The sequence below is a fragment of the Pinus tabuliformis genome, chromosome 9, assembly GCF_031772625.1.
Source record: "Pinus tabuliformis cultivar Carrire ecotype Pingquan chromosome 9, CPIR1, whole genome shotgun sequence".
In the NCBI taxonomy this organism is placed as follows: Eukaryota; Viridiplantae; Streptophyta; class Pinopsida; order Pinales; family Pinaceae; genus Pinus; species Pinus tabuliformis.
The window spans coordinates 768,401,275-768,427,314 of NC_142307.1; the positions used below are offsets into that span (position 1 = coordinate 768,401,275).

The 26,040-nt window shown below is 39.0% G+C and overlaps 1 protein-coding gene across 3 annotated transcripts in view; it reads left to right on the forward strand.

Moving 5' to 3' along the window:
- LOC149150992 (RNA polymerase III subunit RPC82 family protein) overlaps nucleotides 1-26,040 on the forward strand; it is a 333,151-nt gene that overhangs the window by 227,859 nt on the left and 79,252 nt on the right. For 2 of the 3 annotated variants that reach the window (XM_089440967.1, XM_089440966.1), the window contains one exon: nucleotides 17,195-17,278. In XM_089440967.1, the coding sequence (XP_089297093.1) occupies nucleotides 17,195-17,278 (84 nt within the window). Of the gene's footprint in view, nucleotides 1-4,986; nucleotides 5,065-17,194; nucleotides 17,279-26,040 lie in introns of all 3 variants that reach the window. The other variant, XR_016262948.1, reaches the window with a different exon arrangement.

A 26,040-nucleotide genomic window follows, 5' to 3' on the forward strand; every position in this document is an offset into this window, starting at 1 on the left:
TTCCCAGTTGCATTTCCAATGGATTTTAGCGAGGAGAGATTCCAGAGATGCAAGGGTAGGCTTGGCAATCTCACCCAAACTGGTGCTGAGGTTATGACTACCACTGAGGGATCAAATGATGGGTTCCATGGCTTCATGAATAGGCCTGAGTTTTCCCAAAACCAAGGGCCGAAATCTAGAATACATTGTCTGCTTTCAGGATTTTCAAAATCTACTATAAAGAAATCCCTAGCAGAGGGGTAGATATTAATTTCATCAGAAATGACAGGCTTCCATACCTCTGAGATCCAATTGTGGAGAGTTGTTAGCCGCGGCCAAAAACCATTGAACCGTCAAACTAGGGTACTTTCAGAAAACTTCAAAGCCTCATCGAGTGAGGCCTGGACCACATGGACAGTGGGAGCTGGGGCTTCACTGATGATATGGGCAGGAGCTTGCCCTCCAGAAGTGGATGAAACTGAGCCAACAACGATTTTCGTGAAGCTGGGAGCCATATTTTACTTGTCCGTAGAACCCAGCTGCAGAGAAATAAGGCAGAAGATTAGATCTAGATCTAGCTGCAGAAGATTAGATCTAGAACCCTGCCGCAGAGTTAGATCTAGATCTAGCCGCAAAAGATTAGAACCCAGCCGCAGAGAAATAAGGCAGAAGATTAGATCTAGATCTAGTCGCAGAAGATTGAACAGGTGGTTCGTCTATGAAGTTGGTTGTTGCCTTTGATAACCCCACAGCGTGAGACAGTGGAGAGATCTGAAACACAACGTGGGAGTCGAGACCCAGACGTAGAGAAATAAGGCAGAAGATTAGATCTGCAACCATAGCTCCACTGCAACAGAAACAAAATCGGGAACAAGACAACTACGAATCCACCTTACTCCCACGAAAACTGGAAAAAGGACAATGGAGCTGCCGCACCCTAGCCCCCTTAACTCCCTTCACAACAGAGAAAGCGACACCGACGGTGACAACCAAAACACCAGTCACGGCGACGACGAACCGAAGCAGCAGGGCTGCGGCCCTAGAACCCAGCTGCAGAGAAAAGAGATCTGCAGAAGAGATCTGAGGAAGAGAATCGGAAGAGATCTGCAAAAGAGATCTGGACTGTGAACCGGAAGAGATCTATGGAAGAGATCTGGACTATGAACCGAAGCAGCAGGGTTGCAGCCCTAAAACTTCAAACATAAATGACTTATTAATTTATTTAGCAATTTATTTAGTTAATTTCAAACCACTTAGATGTATTTTTCACCACTATTAGAAAGGTGTATGGTTGCTGTAGCAAACAGTGAGGATAAAGATGGTTTAAAGATCAAACCTTTAGGCCCTAGGCCTTGAAGATCACTTGCCCAAGTTGCGAATTTTTTTTTGAATACCTGAAACACAAATTTTTACCAAATTTGCTGCAAAAACCCACCAATGATTAGCTTCAGAAAATCAAATATTCAAATTAGAATGGAGCAAGGGGAATCTAGGGCCAATGAGAGCTAGCACTAGGTCCAATAGAACTAGCGTTGGGCTAGGAGAAGGCAGATCTGGGCTTAGGAGCCCCAAAACTTGAAACCCTTGTTCTGAAAAAATTATTTTGCTTCAGATCTTCAGATTTATTGCAAAATCTTTAATGGCTGGCCTTGCAAAAATATTTGGGACAAGATATTGCCCTTCAAGGCCTAGATCTGTCTCAAAACCCCCAGATCTGGTTGAAAAAAATCTCAGATCTGAAAATTTACTTGGTTGATTTCCTAGATCTATTCCTGCAAACAATATGAGCCCAAATCTTGCCCTCCAGGGTCTAGAATTAGCTTAAATCTGAAGATTTTCTTGGCTGATTTCTCAAATCTATTCTTGCACAATTGAAAAGAGAAAACCCAATACCCAATATGTACAAAAAATAAAGAAAATCTCAAAAACCCATGTGTTAAAATTCAAAATTATGCTACAAAATTTCAGATCTACACAAGTAAATAACATATCTATACAAATAATTCACAGATCTATACAAATAATTTACAGATCTATCAGATCTAAGGAGTATGAGTCCAACTCTGCTCCTAGATCTGATAATCTAATGCTCTTAATGGCCAGATCTATCATTTTTTCCACAAAATATTTAAAAGATTTTGAAATTTTAGAGAGGTACTAGCTCAAAAACACCCTGCAGAAAAATATTAATTGTTTGATAAATCCTGGGGCTTATATGAAGTAGGATCTTCAGAAAATATGTGTTGAGAGTTGGCTGTCCAACCGAGGACTATCCCCAAACGCTCAATGAGAACCTGAGAAGTAGAGAAATAGAACAACAATAAAATTATGAAGAAATAGAGATACTTACTACTTCAATCAAAATTAAAAATGTTATCCTAGATCCAACAAACTGAATAAGATACTTGTATTCAGATTATTGTAAGAGAGCTATTGATTAATAGTTTTCACATAATATTAAGCAGAAATTAAAACAATGTTACCATAAATTCACAAAGAGGAACACCATTGCAAGTTGAAACCCCAAAGACTTTTGCATTAAATTCAAAAAAGTATACAAGAGAGGTTAAGAGCTTAATACACGATCAAAAGATCGGATGAATTGATTGACAAATGACTTTCTATTTAAAAATAAATCGTCCAATGGTTAGTTCAAGTGATCCTTGTCAAAGCAATTTTGATCGTTGATGAGGATCAAAATTTCTTTTAATCTCATCCGTTGAAATTTTAAATTCTTGAGGAAATTTGAATTTTTCAATTAAATGCATTATAATTAATTCAAAAATTAAAATTTTGAAGTAACTTCCTCAAAATTTTGACTTTGACTTAACTTCAGGGACCAAAGGCTTAAAATTTAGCAAAATAATTAATTTACCTTAGTCCCGGGACCTTCAAAAATTTGATTTTTTAAGCATTGATGAATTTTGCCTTTGGAGAATTTAAATTTATCTAGGACCTAGAAATAATTAAATTTTTGGCTTATGATTTTAATTAAATTTTGGCCAGAAAATTTAATTAATTAACTTATGTGGAGATAAATTATTTTTCTAACCCTCAAGACACTTTACATCATGATTTTCATATTTTTTACATCTCAAGGGGGAAAACCCATTATAAAAGATCCTCACAGACTACCTATTTCTGCGACACAAATATAATCCTGCAGACCAAGCAATTTGTAATAAAATAACCTAACCAAATAGTTAGGATTATTCCCAAATCACTTTTACATAGACCCGATCTAGAACACTAGGACTCGCTTAAGATCGCAATGACAAAATCCATTTTGGCTTTGGGGTAAGGCTGAAGGAAAACTGTGCCGACCATTTGAGAATGGATCGATGAGACATAAAACCTCCCGGAATGTAGATCATCACCAGAAAAGTAGGTTTACCTAGGCAATTACATACACGACACAGATCTGCTGAGATTATTTACATTATACACATGCAGAATGGGTTTACATTATAACATGATAATTAGGCTGATGATGATAGTTGAACGACACAGACACGTCGATCATGCACTATCCATTTTGCGAAAAAAGAGGGTGTACTGCTATGGGTCGTTGACACGTAGAGGTCAACACTATTGATGAGGCCATGAATGACAAACTTTGTGGTCTATCTACACCCAGATACATTGACAAATTACAGCTCTTCCGTGGAGATACAATTCTTATCAACAACAAGAAGCGAAAGGATATGATTTGTATCACTCTCGCTGATGAGACGTGCGAAGAACCCAAGATAATGATGAACAAGTTTATAGGTTTAAATTTGAGGGTTCAACTTGGTGATGTTTTGGTTCATTAGTGCCTTGATGTAAAGTACAACAATCATGTGCATATCTTGCATATTGATGATACCATTGAGGGAGTTACCATTAATTTGTTTGATGCTTGTTTAAATCTCTATTTCATGGAGGCGTTTATTATCATTGACTAGTTGCATGAACAAAGTTTGTACGAACATGACCATACAACTCACTTTCAAAAAGAATTTAATTATACTAAGTGAAAATAAATGGAGTAAGATTAATAAACATTAATTAATTATCATAAAATTATTCTAAAGTTACTGTATTAATTAATTTTATAAATAATACTACTAATAATAAAAATATATAAATAAGTAAATAAAGGAGTAGTGCGGTCCGCATGGAAGAGGAATAACCCCAACGTGTTGAAGTTAACCCATAAAAATTGATAAGCGAAGTGCGCAACCAGAGATAATTAATTCATTATACTTGAGGATAAAGAATTCCTTAGGAGGGTGATAATTTAACAAACATAATAATAATAAATAATATATATGCAAAGGCGTAAAGGTGTGTCTTATGATTTATCCACATGACACGACTCTTCATACGAAAGGGCAACCCACCTAGTATTTATAATGTGGGCTCCTCATTTGTAACATTGTCATTTATCATTTTTTCAATTATCTATATATCAAGACATTTATTACAAATATATTTCTTCTTCAATATCAAATAGAATATTGTTTGTTTACTACATATTCTTTGTCCCTAGATTGGAGAAGAATCTTCTTTATATGAGTGAAATTATGAAGCATAATCCTAATGTTGATGTGATCTTTGAGTTGGAGAGGAACCAACTTAAAGAGTGAAGAAAGCGTTGTTGTGGTGAAAGTGAGTAGCCTTGTATAGTTACTCGAACTGATGCCTTTTATAATGTGGGCTCCTCATTTGTAACATTGTCATTTATCGTTTTTTCAATTATCTATATATCAAGACATTTATTACAAATATATTTCTTCTGCAATATCAAATAGAATATTGTTTGTTTACTACATATTCTTTGTCCCTAGATTGGAGAAGAATCTTCTTTATATGAGTGAAATTATGAAGCATAATCCTAATGTTGATGTGATCTTTGAGTTGGAGAGAAACCAACTTAAAGAGTGAAGAAAGCGCTGTTGTGGTGAAAGTGAGTAGCCTTCTATAGTTACTCGAACTGATGCCTTTTACTTGGGACTTGCACAGACTACACTGCTAGGTTTAGTTGTAAGGAGGAAGAATATAAAATTGCTAGAAAAGGAAATGTGCAAATAGAAATGCAAGGTAAAGGCTTCTCTTCCTTAATGTATTCTTTGTCTCTAGATTTGATAAGAATCTTCTTTATATGAGTGAAATTATGAAGCATAATCTTGATCTTGATGTGGTCTTTTACAATAATAGGTGCTATAATGTTAATTAAAATAACCAGAAACTAGTTGGTATGGGTGTTGAAGAATATGTGCTATTTTGCTTGGCGAGTGTTGATATGATACAAGAACATGCTCTAATGGCTTGGAGTGGACAGGATATTTGTGCACTGTGGAATAAGAGAGATGGCCATCTCAATTTGCATTATCTTTCTTTTTTGACAAATAAGAAAATGGTGGGAAGTCTCCTAGATACCTTGGAAAAGCAAGACATTGTTTGTGGTGCATGTTTGGTAAAGGCTTAGAGAGCCAAAGTACTTCTTGAGTTAATTCATGCAGTTATAGGTGGACGAATGAAGATGGCATCATTTTCCAGTACAAGGTACTTTTGCTATTTTGAGATGATTTTTCAGGAAAATTGCAGGTGTATCTCCTAAGTAAAAATTAGATGCCTTTTCCAAGTTCGAAGGATTTAAAGCTATGGCTGAGAAGTAGTTACAAACAGAGAAGCATTAGATTTTTTTATTTCGAGGACATATAATGGTGTTGAGTTTTGTTCTCATAGTTTCAATAAATTTGTAGTTAAGAAGGAACAAAAAGTCGATATGCCAGATCCTGTAATATTCCTAAATGGAAATATTAAGTGTAAACCAGTGTGGAAAAAGTCGGGAAAAAATCGGGATTAAATCCCGATTTTTTGATTTTTTTCGCTGGCCGATTAAATCGGCCGATTTTTTGCCGATTTTTTCCCAGTCAAAAAAATCGGGATTAAATCGAAAAAGTCGGGATTAAATCGGGACTTTTTCCAAAAAATCGTGGTGTTTTTTTAATGATTTTTTTTTTTTTTTGAAAAAATCGGGATTTTATTGAAAAAATCGGGATTTTATTGAAAAAGTCCAGATTTTTTAAAAAATGAATATTTTTGTATTTTTTTTAATTTTGCCGACTTTTTGCCGACTTTTTCGAAAAACTCCCGACTTTAACGACTTTTTCAACTTTTGGACCCTTGCCGATTTAATCCCGACTTCGACTTTTTCCACATTGGTGTAAACAAAAGCATGCACTATGAACAAGAAGTAAATTTAACACACTTCCACAAAATTACATTTCTGCACAAGGGAAAATAATTGGACGCTGATTCATTTTATTAATTCTGGATAAAATTGGGTACAACATGAGTGGAACAATGGCACCTGAGCTTGCTATAGCAAGCAATGACAAACCCAGGTGGGAGTAAGATGCCCACAAGCTGCAATGACTCAACCCATGAAATCTCTGCGATGCCCTTTAAAATATGGACGCTATTGCTGAAGGGAAATGGATGCACTGACCTCAAATGTGCTAAGAAAATTCTGAAATTTTAGCTGACACCTCTCCTCAATAAGCCCAACCAAACCCAGAAATATCTCACAAACCCAAGTGGTGGAAATGGTCCTAGAGTGAACTGCGCCCTTCTCCAATAATTTCTGTTGTTGGCTGCTGATTGGGACCTTGATATCTGCTAGAAATGCTGCCCAAATTTTTTTGCAAAATCAACCCTAGACTCCTCTCACCAAACCCACAAAACCTAGAAAGGGTTTTGGCAAATTCTATTGACCACCCAGGACCCAAAATTTCAGCTCACTCCTCCCCGATGGTTGCGAAATATTTCTGTTGTTTGGGGCACCAAAACTGCCCCAAAAATTCTGCAAAATTAGGTGCCAACTCCTTGACCCCTGACTGACCAAACCCAAAATTGGTGTTACACCCTCCTTGGTAGACAGCCACAACTGCTAAATATGGCACTTATCCTTCCTCAATCTTCAATAGAACTGCCCTGAAAATTTTCTCCTGAAGAAGTGGGGATTTCCTTCCAAAATCCGACACAAGAGAGATGAATCCAGCCCCACGAATTTTGCCTAGTGACACTTCTGCGCAGGCCCTAGAATGGCAAATTTGGCTCTCTCAAGAGAAGCAACTTCCAGCCTTGAAATTCTCCACAATTGCTGGTCCACCCTTAGTGAAATTTTTCCTAAATCCTCCGGCCAAAATACCCCTTGAAACTCCCTCAACTCAGTGGTACAATTTCTGCTATTGCGTCCTCCTGTAAGTTCAAATTAGTTGAAGCAAGAACTGATATGACCCATGAACTACGACAAATCTCTTCCCACTAAGTCCCGAAATTCTCTCCTAGGGTGGCACTCTAAGTCCACTGAAGAAGGAGCTGAGATTTCTGCCTGGAAATCTCCTTTTGATAAGCAACACTAGTAGTCTTGGCTAAGAAACTCAAGAGTACTCTAATTTAGAAATTCGAATTGTCAAAAAGCCCCCAAAATGATGCCTCCTCCTATTTATCTTGGCTGGCCATTTTTCTCCTTGTGGGCCCCACTAATTTGTCTTCCTTCTTCCTAGATGGATTTTCCTAAGGGGTTCAAATTCCCCTTTTTGGGTGGCCCCACATCCCACTACCAATTTAGTCTTTCCTTTTCTCTAATGTTGGTGGCCTCCATCTCTCCAAAAATTAAGTGGGGGCTCCCTCCACCCACTTTTCCTATGTTTACATGCCAAAATATTTCCCAACACCCAATTGCAAAAATAGAAATTCATCTTAGCAAAATTAATTCAATTGGGGACATTACAGATCCTATGGTCCATAACAAAATGGATTTGTACAGAGAAAGAATTGAACTATTATGGTTCTAGTGAGGTGCATGTTAGAGAATAAGTGCATTCCCCAAAAATATTGTGTAGAGGTGATTCATATTGTTGTATATTTGTTAAACAAATTTCCTGCAAAATCTGTTCCAACTATGACACCAGAGAAGTCTTGGCCTAGAAGGAAGCCTCAGGTAAGTCATCTCAAGGTTTTTGGTTCATTTGCTTATATATGCATACCTCAAGAGAAGTGTATTAAGTTGGATTCAAAATGCGAGAAATTAATGTTTATAGGGTATAGTGATTATCGCAAAGCCTATAGGGGTTGTGCTCAAAATGGTGGGAGACACCTCTCCTTGCCACACTTGTTTATTATAAAACTAAAAATTATTCGAAATGTCTCCAAATGATGTTAATTTTACTTCAATTTCTTAATTAGCCCAATATCAATATCCAGTTTAGCAATCACATCAACATGATAGTAAAATGCAGATAGAACATAAACATAAACAATAGAAGACAAGCCAAGACAAGAGGACACAAGATGTTGCTCCAGCCAAGGACAAACACCAATGTGAGGAAACCCTTGATCAATTCTTCTTATATTCTTCAATAGTTCAGTAGAGAGAGATAGTACAAATTTACAAATATGATAATTTATGACAGCAGTGGAAAAGCCCTAACTAGAAAAGTCAACGCTGGTCAAACGGGGCAGAATTCTTCCTCTAAGCAGCTCGGCCAAACCCAATCAACTTCGGCCTCCAACAGCAAACCCAAACAGTCCAAAACAGTCCGAAAAATTCAGTCAAAGCCTGGTCAACTGAAGTCAAACTGCAGCTAGCAACTAGGGCAGTCAATGCTGGTCAAACCAGAGGTCAGATCACCTTGGTTTCAGTGCCCAGATCTGCGGCCAGTCAAGGAGAAGCTGCCTCACCCAATCCACAGTCAAAACAGGTCAACGCAAGTGGTCAATGCAGCCAAACAGTCTCCCTGCAGCTCGGTCGCTCGGTCAACGCTGTTCAACTCCTTCCTTCGCACATGTGAGAGATGGATGCCCTAATTGGCGTACCCAATCAAGTGAGGAGAGAGAGATGAGTGAAGATGAGATGATGAAAGAATGACTTGAAGTCTCCTTTTATATGAAACGTTGAGGATGAACTAGGGGTAATAATGCCTGTTTTGCTTGCTGGCCGACCTTGACAATTTATCAATAATACAAATAAATTCATATCTTTATTTTTACATGTCGGAATCGGATGATCTTTAGATCAATCCTACACCTCTCGGAGAGAGGAATCCAAGAAAAATATCAGCTGTCATAAATAAGATGACCCATGTGGAGTTTGGCCCTAGTTGACAATTTTAACAGATGACCTATCAAACATCAATATCAATGAATAAAGAGTGACTGTACACTGCAATCATTATAAACTATTGGATTTCTTTAATAGCATTGGAAATGACCATCAAGGAAAGCGACCATAATTTGGAGATGCCTCTTCCCAATTGAAAACATATGGTCCACAAAAAACTTTCAATTTGAAATTGTTGTTTCACAGACATGTTTCTTGGCCTATTATCCAACAATCCCCACCCTATGGTAGAAGTCTCATGGTCTTTTGGACCACATTTGTTTGTAGAAAGAGCTGCCAACAGTGCCCCACAAACCTCTACAGCATCTGTATATTCACAAATTTACTTTACAACGCTATGTAGGTCCGGGGGTTTAAGAAATTGGCTCTGTTGCTGCTGTTCTCAGTCATTTTTCTCAAGCTGTGTCACAACTGCAAAGTTGCCAGTCAGAGATTGAAGATCTTTTTCACATTTGTGTTTACAGTTGCCAGTTGGAGATTCAATATCCTTTTCCTAGTTTCTTTTTGGAGATTCAAGTTCTCTTTGCCTTTGGCATATATCTGAAAATTTCATTAATTATGCACATGATTATTATCCTCAACATAGATCTGATGTGCATGCAGGTTGACATTCAATCAATCGGATCTATGACAAATTTCAAACGTGAAGTTCACAGGCATATGTCAGACCCAACAGAAAAGATCCTTAGCTACAAGAGCGGCAAGTTCTAAGATTATTCAATGCCAGCTATATAATATGGATGTGAAGACCAGATAGTAAATGGAAGCATGCGAGAGAAGCTATATGATATGAAATGATACTAATGTCGACTAATGACAAAAATGGGTCAAAGGGACTGTGAAGTACAACATACCAAAATGGCAATAAGGGGAGAATTTAAAGCTAAGACAAGAAGAAGAAAAAGAAATCCCTATATAGCAAATAGGGCCACTGGGTTCGGGGGGTGATTAGTCACTATCGTGATGGGAAGTTCCCCAAGGAGTTGTAGGCAGTCGCTTTAAAGATGATATTATGGCAAGGAAAATTCTTCAAGCTTGTTTGTTATTGCAAATATTGATAAAGATTGACCATAATTGTGTTAGAAAATGTGAGGTGTTGAAGAATGGGAAAGTCAGGACAAAGAGAAAATGAAGTAGGACATTCAGAAAATGGAATTTAGAGCAATTAGTTGAGTAATTTCTAAATTTCCAGTCTTGGAATTAATCTATATATCTTACAGAACTAGGCAAAGACAACTGTATTGGATCAATGGCATGGTGCAGTGCTGTAAATATGACAATTTTTTACGATTAATCGGAAAGAAATAGTGACTCTTTAACCCAACCTCTTTTCCCACAAAAATACCACAGGGTCAGTGTTTTTTTTAAATATTTATAAACAAGTTTTTGTCAATTATTCCTTTTTTTCAGTTTTTAAATTTGATTTGTAAAAGTAGTTTACGATTTTTGTGATTTTTATTTCTTGATTTTCACTGTTTTCTCCTGATTAATCTTTTTTCGAACCTATCTGATTGATTGCTTTTCATTGTATTTTCAAGATTGGCATGATCTTAATTCAGAATGTCCAACTACCTAGATATATGTCTAGAACCATATTTTAAACTTTGTTGTAGAGGGCCTAATATGTAAAGATTATGAAGAGATAGCCACACAAAGAACACCAAAGTTTACCTTGCGAAAACCCACATGGGGAAAACCCAACAGCCATTTCAGTAGAGAAATCATCAAATTCAATATAGATACATCAGTCAAGTAAAAGGTCAAACAGACCAATAACATAGTTAGGTCAAACCTGGTCCAACTCCATCCTAGTCAAGTCACAAGTTTGCCCACAGAGGTGATAAACTAGGTCTGTCTCAGTTTGGTCTGCTTCAGATCAGGTTCAGTCAGCTTCTTTGGCACAGAGATTCATCCTGCTCTAGCAAAGAGATTTGACCTTTCTTTATCACAGAGATTTCTTCATTACAGAGATTTCGTGCTTCCTTCATTACAGGGATCACAGAGATTTTGGCCTTCTTTCATTTCGGAGATTTCGCCTCAGAACATCGAAATTGTCTTGAACAGGAGGAGATGTGAATTGCACTTGGAGGGAGGTCAAATGCCTCATATATACAGTGTTTTGCTGGGCCGAATGGGTGCCTCTTGGGTTGGGGCTAACTTGAACACTTGAAGGGGCTTTTTCTTTTGATCCAAGCATGAAGAAGATGGTTGATAAATTTATTACAAATACATTAGGAGTAAAAATATTAATTATGAAGACCGACCATAGCTACAAAAATTCAACACTCCCTCTTAGCTATGGAGGTATTCATAATGACTATCCAGATGTTCTCATGTTGACAGATTTCTCTAAGAAAAGGTTATAACAAATCATCACCATAAACGGGTCACAATTGTGACACACGGTAATCTAGTAGCATCAACCGTTTACCATAATTTGAGTGAGCACTTCAAACCCATGGTATATCCTTGCCATAATTCTGGTTAGTGCCTCAGACACATGGTAAATCAATTACATCAACTAATTAGCATCATTTGGGTCAGTACCTCAGACCTATGGTGTGTGCTCACCATAATTCGGGTTAGTACTTCAGACACATGGGATATCATTAACATACAACTAGTTACCATGATTCGGGTCAATACTTGACACATGGCATCCCGACTAGCCTCGGTTCACCATCATTCGGGTCAATGGCACATGGTGAATTGCCAAAGGCCAAACTCTAGCTGCATAATCCATGGCCCGATGCTAAATGAACATGATGCTTTATGACCATTCTTCCTAATTCGGGTCATACATGACACAAGAAGAATGTCAGTCCTCTGCTGGACCATTCTCCCTAATTCGTGTCAATGTACTTGACAAAGGGATACTCTCTCGAATTCGGGTCAAAGTACTTGACACAGAGAGAATGTCAGTCCATGGTACTATCTCATCAACACTCCCTCTCAATGTGAGACGCATTCTCAACAAGTCAAAGCTTGTCCCTGAAGTATATATATAGACTTTAGCTAAGGATAGAGGTTTTGCTTGAAAACTGCTATCTATAGAATAATAATGAAGCCATGTTGCTTCTTTTTGTGCCTCGTCTCGTTATTGGATCTCATGTTGCTTCGACTTGTCATCGTGGTCGTCATCTGCACTCGATCAAGACAATTTTGCAAATAGCCTCTGAGGCCATACTACTCATCTTGCCAATCCAACTGCAAAGTGTAGCCTCTGCAATAGTGAGTGCGACAGATGTTTACTTCCTACTCATCATAACTGAGCCCAAACTGAAGCAATATCTTGATGAACTCTTTCTATCTTTAGCACTCTTTGCCCAATCTAAATCTGCAACTGTACTTTATTGTTTGAGACAAATCTCAAATCATAATTGTCTTTGCCATGACCAATTGAACCATGTTGGCACTCCAACCTATGTGCGCAACATGCTTTGCTCATAAAACATATCATCTTTCTTTCATTGGTTGCATCATCACAATTTCTTTTGTGTCACCCTGAATGGGCACTCCCTCTCACATTGAAACATATCTTGCTATGGTAATTCTGGCCGCTTGCTCTGCCATTGCTGTCTTTCAACATATTAGCCATCTAGGCTGACAATGTCAATGACATTTCATCATCTCGAACTCAAAGGTCTACTCCCTCTGAAGCTAAAGCAAGGTTCTTTCACTGCTTCCTCTTCCATAGTTGCTCCTTTTGACACATGAGTCTTTCTGCTTTTTGTTAGAGACAGATCATATAATACCAAGACTCATTAGATATTCATCAATTCAAGAATATCAAGCGTAACGTGTTTGCTTGCTATCATACAAAGCCTTCTTCCATCATGATACTTCTTCTCATGCACTTCAAAGCCCTGAGGTAGCTCAATGTATATTTCTTCCTCTTCAACTACTTTATTAAGGGAAGCAATCCATGCATCCACCTAGTGTTATTTCAAAGCCATGGTAATAGTTCTAGCCATAGTGCCTTTCAACTTGGAGCAAATGTCTTGTCATGATCCTCTCCCTTTTTGGGAGAGCCTTCTATTTAATTGTAGCTTTGTACTTGTCTATGGTGCCATTTATTGTAAAAATTGCTGATCTACTAGCTCCTTTCGAGCTTGGATTTCATCTAGCACAATATCTCTCAAATCAACTCATGATTCAATGGAAGTCCTCTTGTCACATGCTTTGCTTTGTTCTTCCACTTCTTCCATTTGCTGTGAAAACCTTGGCAGCTTTCACTATGTACCTACAATCCTTGCTAGGAGGCCATGGAAGAACAATTACGACCAAGCTAGCAATATCAATAGTAATGATCAAAGAAGAGAGATATAAAAAACTTATCTTTGAGGATTATAGAGAATGTCAGTTCCCTCTTGATCTTAGCTTCCTTGCATCCATCTGCGACTTTTTTATTATTCTTGGTCTGATCATCAAGATGATGCCATTCCTTCCTTGCATACGCTAGTGTTTCTTCTTTCAGCAGAAACCTTAATCTAGATCCAATCCTAGGGTTTTGTTCATAAACCCTAAAGTTTTCTTATTCAAACCCTTTTATCTTGCTAGGGTTTTCAAACATCTAGCTAGGGTTTTTAACTTCAAACCCTAGGTCTTCATAATTCTTCAAAATTAGTCTATGGTTTACAAACCCTAGTTTTTGCAATCTTTGCAAGTCAAAACCCGAATATCCAAATAGAGTATTCAAGTTTCAGAATCGGAGATGTTCCATCTTGATGTAGGATCTTTTAATAAGTTGTCTTCATCACAAGAGGTGATATGACTGAACTTTTTGGTTCAGACATACTCTCAGGTTTCCCAAAAACAATTTTGCTAATCATATGATGATTCTGTCAATCTTTTAACAATGATCTCTTTTACTAACACTTTTATATTGGATCAATTGAATCCAAATGTACTCTAACACTGCAACGCACTATCAGATAATAGTATATTCTCATATATCAAACATCTGCATATTTGACATACTAGCTTTTTCAAGGTATTCAGGAGACTGTTCATTCATACTTTGCCTTATCTCTCATATATCAGCAAATAAATTCTATGAATTTGCCATGATTCCAGATACCATAGTGATTTGCTACTTCTCTTTATTCCTTTGATCAGCACAAACATCCAAGAATCTTTGTATTTCAACCTTCATTATATGAGACATTTGAACAGAGATATAGTAAGAATTCTTCTTAGGATTCTTGATCTGCAACCTTTCTGAGGTATTTTGGTTCTTTGACAAAAGTATTGTGGTCTTCAGAACTTAAGTCTTAGACTTTCTTGTGAAACAGAGGTTCCCAGCCTCTTTAAGCAACCCTTGATGGATTCTTCAAGGATCACAAGTCAAACTTTGATACTTTCCTTATGATCACAACACAGGTAAAATACTTTTCAACCAAACATTTAAATGATCGTTTCCTTTAGCTGAGGTCTATAAGAATGTTGACAAGGTAAACCTTTGATTCCAAATGAGATTGATGGAACATACCTTACATTTCAATCGTCAAACTTTAGATTTTGGCAGCCTCACACTTGTCCTTGAGTAACTCATCACTATAACGTGCTTCAGATATAACGGATCCCATAGTTCAAAATATAGATCTTATGCAGAATCAAATGATATTGCTGGCTTAGTATGTCAGTACAAAATCATTACAAAAATTATGCTCAAGGCTTCTCCTTGTGAACAAGGCATCCTTCAATGATTCTGCCATCTTGTTGATATTCATGATCTGTTTGTAACTTTGTATCACAAAGACAGATTTCAATTTAAAACAAAAATGTAGACTGCCATTTCCTTATCTGAGGAAGTTCAGTCTATCTGAGGTTATGAGACCTTTCGGCCTATATCTTTGACTGAGGTATGCTCCACCATATGAGATTTGGTCCTGAGGCTTTTAGCTCTTCAGACTGAGGCACCCCTCAAATGAAATAATGCAATTCCCAGTAATAATTTATCCCTTGTAATGTAATCAGATTCTGGTGGACTTTTGAAGACACCTTTTCTTGTTTTTTGACTGAGCATTTTGGACTACTTGGATCTCCTTCTGAGAATAGGTCTGTGTATCCTCCATCTGAGGAATTTTAACCTTATGGCTAAGATCTTCTTTGGCCTATTCAAGAGCATAGGTCTCCAGTTCTCAAATGAACTGAGGTCAGAATTTAGGGCCTCCCTTATAGACATTAAGAATAGTCCACAATCTGGAAGGATGACTTGGCTACCTCATCCCTGAGGTTTCTTGGTCTCTTTGAATTTTCTTGAGACATTTTCGGCCTTCTTGAAAAGCATCTTGAGATCTTTACAGGCTTCGGCCTTACTATTCGGACTTGATTCACAGAGGTAGGATCTTACATTCTTCTTTTAGAGTATAACAGATCCTGGTCTCCTTTTGAGATAAGATCTAGGGCTTCTAGGGCTAGAGACAACAATAATGACTTCTTCTTCAGGGCTGCTCTTTCACCAGATCTCTGATACCATATTGAATTTTTATAGTGTCTTCTATATTGATAATTACTTCAAATTATTTAGATTTTTTCATGTTCTAATCCATTATTCATGATTAAGCAATTACACAGAAGACATCAACATCATTTTTATGACAGTAGGATCATGAAGAGACAACCACGCAAAGAACACAAAAGTTTACCTTGGGAAAACCCACATGGGGAAAACCCATCGACCTTTTCCTTAGAGAAATCATCAAGTTCAACAGAGATACATCAGTCAAATACAAGGTGAAACAGACCAATAACATAGCTAGGTCAAACCTGTTCCAACTCCATCCTAGTAAGGTCACAAGTTTGCCCACAGAGGTGATAATCTAGGTCTGCCTCAGTTTGGTCTGCTTCAGATCAGGTTCAGTCGGCTTCTTTGGCACAGAGATTCATCCTGCTCTAGCACAAAGATTTGACCTTTCTTTATGACAGTGATTTCGTCCTTCCTTATTCACAGAGATTACTTCATTACAGAGATTTCGGCCTTCCTTCATTACAGAGATTTCGTCCTTCCTTCATCACAGAGATCACAGAGATTTCGGCCTTCTTTCATTAGAGGTTTCACCTCAGACAATCTGAATTGTCTTGAACAGAAAGATATGTGAATTGCACTTGGAGGGAGGTCAAATGCCTCATATATAAAGTGTTTTCTGGGCCGAATAGGTGCCTCTTAGGTTGGGGCTGACTTGAACACTTGAAGGGGTCGACTTGACTAGGAGGAGGCCAACTTGGCTTCTTTTGTAGCCAAAAATTCTATTTTTAAAAATTCAAATTTTCTTCTTTCGAAAAGTGCATGAAGAACATGCTTTACAATATTTTTCTTTTGATCCAAGCATGAAGAACATGCTTTACAATATTTTTCTTTTGATCCAAGCATGAAGAACATGCTTTATACATTATTGCAAATACATGAGGAGTAAAAATATTAATTAGGAAGACCGACCATAGCTACAAAAATTCAACACCCTGAACCTCCCAAACTGAGTTGTAACTTTCAAACTTGGGTGAGAAAATTGAATTAGGCCAGTGAAATAAATGGATGATGGTTTTTACTACAGTTTTGCACAACTTTGTGGACTGGTTTTGTATTTTTCCTAGTTGATTCCCAATTTTTGTCCAACAAAACAATGTTCTTGAATTTAACCCTTTTCCTTTTATCTTAACAGAAGGCTTGGTTAAGGTACATGACATAACTTGGTTGATGGGCTCTTTTTTCCGTCATGTATACTATACTTGATGGATTGGTTGCAATTTCAGGATAAGGCTTATTGCCTTTATTCACATTGTCTTTGCATCACTTATATGTAGCAATGTAACTTCGTCTAAAATTGATGTGAGCTTTGAGGTTTGCTACTGTCTGTACATAAAAAATTCAGTGATTGTATAAGTTCGTTATCATAAAGTAGGTAGGATTCATGCAGCTAGTTTGCTCGAGTTTAGAGATTTTTTTAATCAGAACATGTTCTGTTGAGTTGGAACCATTCAAACTTTTGCTGCTGTTAGTATATTTAAGGCTTGCATGTGCTCAATGTTCATTTGCAGATATCTGATCAGGCTCTAGTGGGCAGGAAAGAAACACTGGAGATTCTGTATAAACTTCTGAAAGATGACTACTTACAATTGCAGGTATTGAATTCCATTGAAATCATTTTTTGAGGACAATTAGATGCTTTCATACTCTTTATATGCTGTTGTGCTTTATAGGACACTTCTGCAAATGGATTTTTCTGGACATTTGTTTGCATGGTGAGTGTGGATGCCTTAAATCTTTTTAGGAATCTTGCATAGCATGTAAGTATATCATAATATGTGGTACTGTTGCCTCCCAGACCCTCACTTTATGTGGTAAAACTGTAAAACATGAGTGAAACTCTATGGGAAATGTAGAAGGACTACCGAATGTCACCACGGTCTCTGTTTAGGTTGGCTGCCCTTTGGCACAAGAGGAAAACCCTAAACAAATAAATCTGACTTATGATATAAATTTAAGATTTATTTAAGATTTAGTAAACAGAAAAATTAAATAGTGTTTTGGTTTGTACTTTTGTGGTGGTTGAGAGGAAGTAGAGTGCCAAACATCTACTTACGGTAAATGGAGTCGAAGGATATTTAGAGGGTTTGAAAATATGGGTGATGATGATAGATAATGCTGGTATGACGTGCAAAGATCTACCTATGACTTCTTTTCCAGATTTACAGAAATTTAACTGGAGAGAGCCCTTCCAAAGGCGCTCCTCAAATATTTACGCGTGACAAACAAGGGGGTGATTTTTCTAACACAAGGAATTCTGCCCTTCCTTTCACTCAAATGACTGCAGCAAATTAACTAGCATAATTGCGAAATTCAGCAAGGGCAAAGACCAGGAAAAAATTCAATCAACACCCTTATTTGGTGACAGAATTTTCCCTTTATTCAAAGTCCTTTGCAGCAGATATTAGATGTAATTTCCAGCCAATAGAAACTACCACATGGTTGTAAAATGAAGAATCACACATGAACGATCCTAAACAATCATTTTCTGTCAATAGATATTCACTAAACCTAGCCAAGAGGTTTCTGTTCTCAATGCTTCAACACCCATTACATTAAGGGTGCTTCTCTTTAAAGTTTAAATAGAGATGAGCTCCAAACCCTCGTCAATAAAATACTAGTAAGGTCCACTAGATCCATGTCTTATTCGTAGGAGAATATTAAAATATTACAAAGATAGCTCTGCAAGGAAAACGTCTCAACAAATATTAAAATAAGAGAGCAGGCAATAAGTAATGTACCACATATCTCATCAATCAGCAAAGTGCTCCACAAGTGAAGTCTCAAAATATGCAATGGTGAAGAGTACAAGCGGGCAGTCCCTCAAAAGGTGAAGTCAAACATCTCAGTAAACTAACCACATGCCAAAAATGGCCCTGAAAGCTAGGGTGCTCCTCATTCAATGCAAGAATCCAAAGATGAGTCAATCAAACAAGTCACTAGGGAGGCTAGGTGCTCTAGGAAAGAGTGCAAGGTGTAGTGCTTAATGATGCATACCAACTACATGCCCAAAATAGGAAGAAAGACATGGTGCTCTCTTTAATGCTCTAACTCCTCCAAAGTTGGATCTCATGTGTAGGTTAGCCAACAAGGTCAAAGGGGTTTTACAACGACATCCCTAGAAACAAGTGACCTAAACATGTGCAAAGAGTATAGATGCACATGCCCATCAATAAAATATTGTCCAAAAGGGCCCACCAAGGAAAAGTACTCTAGGAAATTATGTAATAAAGATGAAGCAATATTCTTAAAGATTGTGAAAACCCCAACATGTGTGGTCAAATCACCCCATGAACACCATAACTGAAGGGGCATTCTTAAAAATAAGCATATAAAAATCAAAACCACGTGGACATAATGTAAAACTACATGCCAAAGCTATTAACCATCTCAAAACTGTGGGTCAAGAAGGTGGGCACTCTAAAATCTAAGTCACTTGACATGAGACACAAAGGACATAGAAATAGGAGTATTTGACATGAGAAACAACAACCCTGGAAACAAGACACAAAGGACACATTAGATATATGTAGACAAGAGTTATCAGACTTTGTTAGTATTAAATAATGTAACCTGATAAGGGTCAGGTGTTTTATGTCTGGTAAGTCATTTTATCTAATAGACCCCTACAAAAGTTAGTATATCAACAATTTCTCAGCCAGAGAGGCCTTCCAACTACTTTGGAGGCAGCAGCCATCAATGCATTGACCACTTATTTACCTTGATTAATCAATGGATCTACTTTAGTCTTTGAACAACATGTCCTTACTCTAATACATGCTGATCTTTATTCCCAACATCTCTTATGTCATTATTTATGTGTCGCACTATACGAGAATGAAAAAGGACTGAGAACAATGCAAAAGACTTCCCGCTTGAAGTCTAATTATTTTAAGGTTGAGAAGTCTTGTTCGAGGGAACTCATATCTGGTTTAAATTATTATATACAAGAAACAAATATCTTTGACAAGTATCTTATTGCTTGACTAATTGTAATTTGTGAAGTATGTCTGAAGGTCCACGACATAAAAGTTTTTGATCCGTTAAAAGCATTATGTGCTTCATAGAGTGCGGATGTGCTGTTAAATAGAATATTGGTATTCTGGCAACTGAATGCATGCATCATTAGGGTCAATTTAGACTTTGGTGTATGAAGAATGAGCACACTTTACTATAGAACTTTTGATACAATGCTATTTTAAAGCATTATATGAAATTGAAACTAATATGAAGTTCATATTTCAAGTAAGTTTTTGGAGGGACATGTGTCCAAATCAGTGTTGCAAACATCCCGATTTTATCGTGAAAAAATTGCTAAATCTTGATTTTTTGGTCTAGCTGATATTTGTCGATTTTTATTGATATTTTCCCGATCTTTATGATTTTTTTGGCTTTTTTGACCCTTGCTGATGTTTGCAACATTGGTTCGAATCATGAGGCGCACTGAGGGCACATGTCAGACACATGTTTGGCATGTTTCCTGTTGCCAAATGCATGTTGGACACATTCCTTCATGAATCCATGTCCAACACGTCCCCTAATGAATCCATGTCCAATACATGCCCTAATGAATCTATGTTCGACACGCAAGATTTGTGACACGTGACCCATATGGACATGGCAGGTAACTTAGTCGAGAATTATGTGCTAAATGAAGTGTGAATGCAACCAAATGTCAAGTCAACCCTCAATAAAGCCTTAAATGATGGACTACTCTCCTTAAGAAGTGACCTAGGTCAGATGCAAACATGGTCATGGCTTCAATTAAGCCTCCAACTACTAAGTGTTTCTCATGTGGATATATGAATGATGGTCAAAGATAGTTAACTTCTCATGTGCATTGCCAATCTAGTTAGTCAACTCCTCATTTTCTCTACCATTCAAGTGTCACCAGGCAAGTCATATGCTTCCAAAAATGTGTACATGCATAGATCTCTATTAGTGAAACTTCAAACTATGGACAAATATGCATCCAAAAAACACACTGGTCTAAAGCCCAACATCCTCCAAACATAACCTATTTGGGTAAGGTCTTCAAACTAGAAATTCCTCATTCTGCATGAGGGATATTTCTTGTAACTTTCTCTGCAAGATTTTGCAATTTCCAAGCTGCACATATTCGACTTTGATCTATGACTCTAATAACTAATCATAGCTATATAACTTCCAGATGTATATGCTCATGCCAATTAATTTGCATGCTAAAAGGATGGGGTAAATATATGATATTTGCAATTGAAAAGAATTGACTTTAAATTACTTGAATGTGACTATTTGGAAATACTAAGGAACATCGATTAGTGATCATGTAGGAGAAAATGATGGATCATGTAAAACACTATAACATGTGTGCGTTGTGAGAATATCTAATGTAAATCTTGTTGAGAAATCCAGGGCATCAAGATTAGGTGATTTCTCCATTCTTGATAACTGCTTATGAATGATTTTTACTTCAATACATTAGGGTCTTCTCTTTAGTTAGATTATTATAGTGTTCTTCATCAAACAACTACCAAAGCATAAACAATAAGGAGACAAGATGTTGGAATTTCTAAGTCTAACCTGTTAGAAACCCTCCATGTACTTTCTAATTTATTCCTTCCTACTTGTTCTGATTAATTAACAAGTTATTTACCATGTAAATACTGAAAATAAACACAAGTACATGCTTAACACATTACAGATCATCAATTGAAGGAAACAGAAATAAGCACACAAATGACACCGTTATTTTTGGACTAATGTCCCCGGAAAAACCCAATGTGGGAAAACCGGTGCAGCTATCTGAGGGTTTGATTTATTAAGCGGTTTCAGAATACAATCTGGGTGCCAAATCCAACTCACCCAACAAAGAAAAATCTCAGCAGTAGTACCTATGCGTTAGCTTTCCTGGCTGTTTCGGCAGTTCTCGACAGTTTCGACTATTCCTGCAGTTCTGCCTTCTGCTCTATGCGTCAGCTTTCCTGGCTGTTCCAGCAGCTCCCGGTAGTTCCGGCTGTTCTCGACTGTTCTTGGCTGTTCCAGCTTCTACCCTCTGCGTCAGCTTTCCCAGCAGTTTCGGCAGTTCCCAGCAGTTCGGCTTCTACCTTTTGCGTCAGCTTTCCTGGCTGTTTCGGTAGTCCCTGGAAGTTCCGGCTGTTCCCGACAGTTCCGACTTCCGCCCTCTACGTCAGCTTTCCCGGCTGTTCCGGTAGTTCCTGACAGTTCCAGTTGTTCCCGACAGTTCTAGATTTTGCCCTCTGAGTCAGTATTCACTGCCCCTCAGCTGCAACTCTGATCATCTCTCAGCTTTTTCAGCAGACCTAGCCCCAAAAAGTCGAAATCTTGATCTCTTGGTGTGTTCTCCAAGTGACCCTCAAGCCTCCTCTTATACTTTCCTCGTTGACAAATCAACGACCAAGATTAAGTCCCTAATCAATGGCTAAAATTAGATCTGGCTTGATCCATGACTTTTGGACCATTCTAACACAGTTTTATATTAATTCACATTAATATTTTATTTTCCCTAAGTTTAGACTTAGGAACTCCTTTAAAATTATTAATTATCCTAAAATCTCCCAAACTGTTTAGAATCTGCCCAAACCCTTTCTGGGTATTGGAGATCTCATGTGCCTTAGCCTCTCCACCAATTTTCGTGGCTAGAGCACATCCGATGCTACCCAAAATCAACACTCCCTCTTAGCGAGCACTGTGCTCTAGCAATACTGCTCACTAAGCATCACCCTGATCATCCTGCATCGGTCCCTGTGTTGATGCTAGGCCTGCTGCCCAACATCCTCTGCACTGCTGCATCCCGTATTGCCACCCATGGCTTTGCCACTGCCACTGCTCCATCTGTACGACAACTCCCTCTGCATCTGTGCTGCTGCGCATGGCCCTGCCACTGCCACTGTTGCGTCTGCACTGTATCCCCTCTCATCGTGCTGCCCATAGCACCGCCACTGCTAACTGCTGCACTGCAACTCAGTTACTGAAATGTAAGTAACTGATCTCCCAACTCTGACATCTCTGTCAGGCTAGAGACACTCCCGATGCTAAAGCTCCCTCTGTCGCTGACAAGTGCTCCCTCTTTGACCTCTACGCTCCTGCAATAACTCCCTGCATCTATCACTGTTGCACACCTCTCTGTGCCATCCTGCACTGGTGCAACACTCCCGTGCCTCTTGCATTGTTGCAGCCTGCTAGCCTCGCGCTGTCCTTGGAATCTTGCATTTAGCTCTCTTTGGTGCTCCATCCTCATCCGTCTCTACCGACATCCGCTAGTCCTGCTACTCCTCTTCGGGGCTCCTATAGCCAGGTATAATCCAAGAGGTTGGGTACCTCGAGGATCTTGCCCCTCATATTCTGTAGTCCTCTTGACTACAACTCGATGTCTCCCCACTTTCGCTCAAGTGGTGTGTGTGTACTCATGGCACAGTCATCGTCTGTCTCCACTTTCTTCTCTGCCCTTGCTGGCGCAGCCTTGGTCTCAGAAACCTCTCCCTTGCTCTTCTTCCTCAGACATTGGATCGCATAATGACCCAACTCCCCACAGTGGAAGCATTTGACCTTGGAGAGGTCCTTCTTCTTTCGCTTTTCTTGCTTACCCTCAGATGCTAGGGCAACATCCACCTCCTCCTCCTTGATTCTGATCCCCTTGTTGCTGCGTCCCATCTTGGTCACCCTCTTGATCTCTTCTTAGCGAAGAGCCGCCCACATTTCCTCCCAATCTGGAAGGGTCGCCCTATCCAGTATGCTTTGGACAAACACCTCCTAGTCTTTTGAGACTGCATTCAGGGCTGTTCTCACCATCAACTCTGGATCTGGTGTAGCCCCTATGGAAGTTAGCTGATCTCGAATTTCCTTCAATCGACCGAGGAAGGTGTTGATCTATTCTCCCTTCTGCATCTGGTATGACCGCAACTGATTTTCTAGGAGCATCTTCCTTTGCACAGAAGTATGCTGATACAACTTGGTCAGGGCCTCCCACATCTCGTGTGTCGTGTTCTTCTCGACAATATGTGGTATTATATGATCCTTGACCCCGTCAAGGATGATACCCTTAGCCCTCCCATCCTCATACTTGTCGTTATTAGTCAGGTCAACTGGGACCGCTATCATCTTCAAGGCGAAGTGCTTGACACGATTTCTGTCAAGTATGGATAAGATTCTGGCCTTGCAGACTACGAAGTTTGAGGCTCTGTCCAGTCTGTCCTGGTCTCTTACTCTGTGTAGTGCCATTCTGCTGCTCTTCTACTTCCCTCCTGGAAGTTATTGATCTGACTCCCTCTGAGTCTCAATTTCCCTCCTGGAAACCCTTCTGCTGATGTCGAGATGCCCCCTACTTTGATCGTCTGTGCAGCTGCACCACTGATCCAGATTTCTCGGCTAGAAACCCTTGGTAGTAACTCCCTCCTGCTTGGCCTTGCCCTGTTAGGTACTGTTCTGACAACAGTGCCCCACCAGCTCTACTCTACAACTTATCCTCAGACTCCTAACCCTAGCAACCTGAAGGTGAGAGCTCCTAGACTCTGCGCAGTCTTGGCATCGGCAAACTAGCTTCTTGAGCCAACTGCGTCAGCCCTCCTGGCCTCTGTGTGAGCCTGTCTTTTCCTTCTTCAACCTCTGCGCAACCTCTTCTTGGCTGGAACTTGATGTCGTAGGCACTACGTCACTCCTTCCTTGCTGTTACTCTGATAGGAACAACTTCTGTTGCTCGGGACAACTGTTTTCTGCTGCTATTGCTCTGCTCGGCTGATGTCCTTAGTTCTCTTGTGATCTGCAACCATGCTCTGATACCATGTTGGAATTTCTAAGTCTAATTCGTTAGAAACCCTCCATGTACTTTTTGATTTATTCTGTCCTACTTGTTCCGATTAATTAACAAGTTATTTACCATGTAAATACTGAAAATAAACACAAGTACATGCTCAACACATTACATATCATCAACTGAAGGAAACAGAAACAAGCACACAAATGACACCGTTATTTTTGGACTAATGTCCCCGGAAAAGCTAATGCGGGAAAACCAATGCAACTATCTGAGGGTTTGATTTATTAAGCAGTTTCAAAATACAATCTGGGTACCTAATTTGGCTCACCCAACACAAAAAAAATCTCGCAAGTAGTACCTCTGCGTCAGCTTTCCCGGCTGTTCTGGCAGTTCTCAACAGTTCTGGCTGTTCTCGGCAGTTTCGGCATTCTGCCCTCTGTGTCAGCTTTCCCGGCAGATCCGGCAGTTCCGGCATTCTACCCTCTGCGTCAGCTTTCCCGGCAGTTCCGGCTTTTGCCCTCTGCATCAACTTTCCTGGCTGTTCTTGCAGTTCCTGCTGTTCCCGACTGTTCCGGTTTCTGCCCTCTGCGTCAGTATTCACTGCCCCTCAGCTGCAACTCTGATCACTCTCTCAGCTTTCTCAGCAGACCCAGCCCTAGAAAGTCGAAATCTTGATCTCTTGGTGTGTTCTCCAAGTGACCCTCAAGCCTCCTCTTATACTTTTCTCGTTGACAAATCAACGACCGAGATTAAGTCCTTAATCAATGGCTAAGATTAGATCTGGCTTGATCCATGACTTTTGGACCATTCTAACATAGTTTTATATTAATTCACATTAATATTTTATTTTCCCTAAGTTTAGACTTAGGGACTCGATTAAAAATATTAATTATTTTAATATCTCCCAAACTGTTTAGAATCTGCCCAAACCCTTTCTGGGTATTGGAGATCTCATGTGCCTTAGTCTCTCCACCAATTTTCATGGCTAGAGCACATCCAATGCTACCCCAAATCAACACAAGAGTCACAAAATGTAGGCTATCAGTGAGGGCCCGTTATGCACCATTTTGTGGGTAATATCCCCTGGAGAATTTTGTTTCTCCAAGATGGTCCTTAGCGGGCAGCCATCAGCCCCTTGCAGCCACGGGCTAGCTCATTGTACCATTTTTCCGCCACCTGAGCCAGCCATGTGGTCCCTCGCCCATCTGCCATGATCGTATGTTTGAAGGTGGGCCTCCCGAACCTAAAGGTATGCCTTGTCATTTGGAAACTGAGTATTGTAGTTTGCTTATCATGGACACTTTTGGGCATGGATTAATAGTGGGATTCAACAGAAAGAATGAGCTAGGTCTGTGCTTTTGCCCCCTAGACCCCTTTTAGGTATTAAACTTGGTTTCTAGTCTCGTGGGATCTCTTTTACTGACCATTTGACTCTGGGGATGGTATTTCATGGGAAACCCCGGTTTTGGTTGCGTGGTCCTGCTCCCTTATCCGCTTATATTACCCTCTTTTCATTCATTATCACCCCATTCATCATTTCTCCCGCTAGGGTCCACATTCCTCCATTGGGTCCACATAGGGTTAGCTTGCCCCTTCCCCTCG